This window comes from Halichoeres trimaculatus, unplaced genomic scaffold (genome assembly GCF_033239565.1).
Source record: "Halichoeres trimaculatus isolate MK-OKI-2021-1 unplaced genomic scaffold, fHalTri1.1 fHalTri1_scaffold_8, whole genome shotgun sequence".
In the NCBI taxonomy this organism is placed as follows: Eukaryota; Metazoa; Chordata; class Actinopteri; order Labriformes; family Labridae; genus Halichoeres; species Halichoeres trimaculatus.
This window is the reverse complement of record NW_027437186.1, coordinates 33273814-33278207: the sequence shown is the minus strand read 5'-3', so window position 1 is coordinate 33278207 and position 4394 is coordinate 33273814. Positions and strand designations below refer to the sequence as shown.

General features: G+C 37.4%; 1 protein-coding gene across 1 annotated transcript; it reads left to right on the top strand.

The window, feature by feature from the left end:
* Positions 1–573: 573 nt before the first annotated feature.
* Positions 574–4057, top strand: LOC141794739 (polymeric immunoglobulin receptor-like). The gene is made up of 8 exons (XM_074675199.1): positions 574–648; positions 749–1066; positions 2297–2590; positions 2695–2725; positions 2826–2917; positions 3034–3065; positions 3328–3384; positions 3995–4057. The coding sequence occupies exons 1-8, from the start codon at positions 603–605 to the stop codon at positions 4055–4057; spliced, it is 933 nt and encodes a 310-aa protein (XP_074531300.1). The 5' UTR covers positions 574–602.
* The last annotated feature ends 337 nt before the right edge of the window (positions 4058–4394 follow it).

The window sequence follows — 4394 nt, the reverse complement described above, 5'->3', positions numbered from 1 at the left end:
GACAGAATGCAGGTGATTCATTGTATTATTCATGAGAATAGGAGCTCATAAGTTGATGATCTGGACCTTGTTTCAGTATGGTTAGAAAGTAATCCTTCACTTTTCATACAGATTATTGTGATCAGTACAAAGAAAAATGCTGTTAAACTGGGCATGTGTTCATCCCTATCCAGGTCTGTGATGCTACCTTGACTGTTTTCTAAAACCACTAAACTGAATTGGTTTTTACATGGTCCTTTTCTATCTGACTGAAATCATAAAAAACCCCAAAATACAGTGGAAAAAAAACACAATCATTGATCTGTGTTCCTCTCTGTCCCTCTTCTCTTGTTTCTGTGTATCCACAAACCCCTGTACTGATGATGTCTTCATTTCTAATATTGTTGTACCTTCAATAACGCCTACACCTCAGTTCACATTGTTGTGGACAAGGATGATTTAGCAAATTCATTTTTACACAGCCACCAATGTAAAACCACATTCTTACAGCAGGGGGAGGTCAGAGTTTCACAGAAGTGTTTGTACATTAGGTAAAAATTAGGAAGTGAGCTTCAGTATCACAGTGCACTTGTTGGGGTTACGTGTTCTGCTCTCTCAGTGACATGGCTCGTCAAATCAGCTTTCTCATCATCCTCACAGGAATCACAGGTCAGTCATCTTTATTATCAACTGAAATATCCAAATTTTAAATCTTATTACTCTGAATATTTACATGTAATAACGTGCTGTGTATGTGTATATCTTGCAGGAATTGACAGCATAACTACAGTCAGTAAAGTATCTGTGAAAGCTGGAGGTTCAATCTCCATCCCATGTCTGTATGAAGCACAATACACAAGGAATGTGAAATACCTGTGTAAAGGATATTACTGGAAATCTTGCTCCTATGCAATTAAAACAACTCAGGGAAATATGAAGAAGTATTCAATCTCTGATGACAAAGAAAAAAGAATCTTCAATGTGAGTATCGGAGATCTAATGGATTCAGATGCTTATTACTGGTGTGCTGTGGAGATCAGTAACTGGGGAGACACTGGGACGTATTTTCAACTTTCAGTCACCTCTGGTAAGTTCCCCTGAAATTCTCATTTTTAATCTTAGAAATTGGGTATGTTTCATGAGGAGTAAAATCAAAGCAGGAATATTGTATTCATTTGTTTCTGTGTTTATTTTTCTACAGAAAACTTATTTTTAACAAAAAAACAACAACAATTGTTTTCAAACTGTTTTGACCTTTTACAAAATAAAAGCATTGATGTTAGATTATTTCTTAAAGGAGGGCTCACCGAGAATCAGACAACAGTTTTAGCCCTAAATGTTTAACCTCCCACAGTAAAGGAGTATTTATTGTGGTCATATGACAGCAACTTAAACAATGAGGAAAGTATTCACCTGCCAGTTACAATGTGAATCAAAGCCACAAGCTTTGGCAAGCGGTGAAAAGTGAGCCCTTGGCCATCATGCAAGATCTGCCTCTGCAAAAAGTCACTTATCTAGATAAGATTCAGCCCCTGTAGCAAGCATACATGGGTAATTTTGAGCATAGAGAATGCTACAGTGCTGCTTTTGAGCAGTATCAAACAAACAGTCTTTATTTGTATAGCGCCAAATCATAGCAAACATTATCTCAAGACACTTTACAAAAACATTCACAGGTCTAGACCCATACATGTTGATAAAATTCCATTAGCAGAAACCCAACATCAAGACAAGATAAGGAGTCTTATCCGATTAGGAGTCTTATCTCATCATAATCCACCATGAGTACAGGGCTTTGCAGGATTTAGCAAGTTACAATATCAAGGAAAAAACCCTTTAACAGACAGAAACTTCGGACAGAACCAGAGTCATGTTAGACAGACATCTGCCTTGACTGTGTTTGGTAGGTATGGTCATGAGGTTTATATTTTTATCATGTGCAATAAAGTGGGTAAGAGACCGTTGAAGAATTTGGATGATACGTGACACGTTTGAAGGTGTTTATTGGTGTTCATTTATATGACTTGTGAGCAATATGTGGTGTGTATTACCCTAATGGCGCTATTTTGGTTGCAGAGGTTTGAGCTTATAGACATGTTAGGAGTGAACCTTGATAGATTGTATGAAATTTAAAGCAGATTAGGTCTAATATGAAGAAGCTACAATGACTTTGTGGTTCATGGCAGACATGAAAGTCTGATTCTGCGCCATAGACACATCCTCTATTTGCCATTTGTAATGTGAATAATGCAGTTGGGACATAACAGCACCAAACTTTCTGCACAGTCCCTTCAAAGAAACTGTTATTTCTCCTCAGGTACTCCCAGTCTCTATGTGGATCATCAGTTTAAAACCTCCACAGGACAAAGCATCACCATCAAGTGTTCACATAGTTACTCAGGTCAAAATAAATGGTGCCGCCTGGGTGGGTCCTGTGTTACAAAGTCATCTGGGTCAATAGATGGATCAAGTGTGATCATCAGTGAATCTGAAAACTTTTTCACTGTGACGATGAGTGGACTGAAGCCGGAGAACAGCGGCTGGTATTTCTGCGTCAGAGGAGATGTTCAGATGCCTGTACATCTAACTGTGAACACAGGAGATAATACCAGTGAGTACAATGAATATCTGTCAGTTATAGATCTAGAAATGTAAAAATGATTAAGAGCCATTAGATCTTCTGAGTCGCTCTCTTCTCTGTGTCCTGCTGCCCAGAAACAACCACAGTTTCCAATGAGGACCCCAGGTCAGGAGTCTTTGCATTCAAAAACAATTGCATCATTTGTTCAAAGACTGATTATTTTCATCTATTGGATGATTTTGCTTACTTTGTTTGTATTCTTCAGCACTGTGTACCAGCCAATAATCATCAGCTTGAGTGTGTTGATCCTCCTTGTTATGGTGACTCTGTTAATCTGGTTCCTGTTTAAGAGACATGGTAAGGGGAAGCTGATTCAAGATACACAAAAAACAACTTAAATGATTTTTTTTTTTTCAAATTAATTGTTTATATTTTTAGTGTCAGTGAAATAAGTCTTGATTGTTTCTCTGTAGTGAACAGACGAGTGCCATCGATTGCAGAAACGGTAAGAAATGTTAAGTCATTTCAGACACTCTTCATGTCTTTGAATATACTCACAAACAAGTCAAAAGGAAATCAATCTGCAGCTGTAGACAAAGTTAAACAAATGTGGTGTGTGGTGGTGCAGCCAGTAACAGACAAACTGATTGTGGGTTTTAGTTCTTATTTCTGGTTTTGAGAAAATCCTTCATGTGCTTACTTTGCACGGGAACTATAATAACTGCGTAAGGTCTTAACAAAAATAACGTTTGCTTTTTGTCTTACAGGATGAAGACGAAATAACGTACACTGTTGTTAGCCACGTGAGAAAAAAGTCAAGCGAGGTAACAGTTATACAGAGCATGACTTTGTGTCACTCATTAAGTTCACTTTAAGACTTAAAGCGAAAATAAACCGAGAGGTTTTTTTTTTTTTTTTAAGAAAAAAGAAAAGAAAAGCAAAAGATCAACAAAAAGATTCATTTATGTATTTTTATTCAACCCAGTTGTCAGATGTTACTGTTGTGGATGTGGTGTACAGCTCTGTGGCCTCTGCAGACAAAAACACCTGCTTATGGTTTCCACATGCAAACTTGTTCTGCATTTCTTTGTTGGTTTCTGCACAGACAAATACTAATACAGTAACACAAAGACAATAACTTTGTGACATTTAAGTCCAGACTTATAAATCAGCCCAGGATACAGATTTACACTCAGCACCACTTTGTTACCTAAGCTAAGCTAAGTAGTAGTGAAACTACAGACCAATTGATTTTTTCAGTCAGCAAATATTACCTTGTTTACAACCTTCAGGGCAGTGATTTATACAAAGTTCTCACCCCTGGTTTTCATCACCAGTCTGTACACGCTTGTTAGCATGCTTAAGTTAGCTTAAATGCCAAATGCACCATATACCTTAACACAGCCTGCTTCTCTCTGTTCCTCTTTTTCACAGGTCCAAGCAACAGATGAAGATGTCGTTTATAGCAATGTGTCCCAGCAGAAGCAAAGTCTATAAATGTTTTTCCCCTAACTTCTCATTTATTTAACTGTTTTATCATCACACTCTTTTAAGATAAGAGCAGTGCTGTGTTGTCAGCTTTTGCAGTTTGTTTTTACGGTAACTTACCTCTTGTTTTAGTTTCAGGCTTTCATTATACTAAGTTATTTTTGATCCTCGTCTGCACAATATGAGACATTTCCCATGAGGACTGACATTTGACTTGGTTTTAAAAACTTGAATTATGTTTTGCATTGTTGTATGATGTACTGTAGATGTCCTAAAAGGAAGACTCAACAAAGACAACACTGACCCGTTATTTTACTATGCATGAGTCTTCCTGAAGCTGGGCCTT

Excerpts from the sequence above, each read along its gene's own strand:
- LOC141794739 (XM_074675199.1), top strand. The coding sequence starts at position 603 with ATGGCTCGTCAAATCAGCTTTCTCATCATCCTCACAGGAATCACAG. Across the intron at positions 3,066-3,327 it reads TGCCATCGATTGCAGAAACG|GATGAAGACGAAATAACGTA; the intron begins GTAAGAAATGTT and ends TTTGTCTTACAG. Across the intron at positions 3,385-3,994 it reads TGAGAAAAAAGTCAAGCGAG|GTCCAAGCAACAGATGAAGA; the intron begins GTAACAGTTATA and ends TCTTTTTCACAG.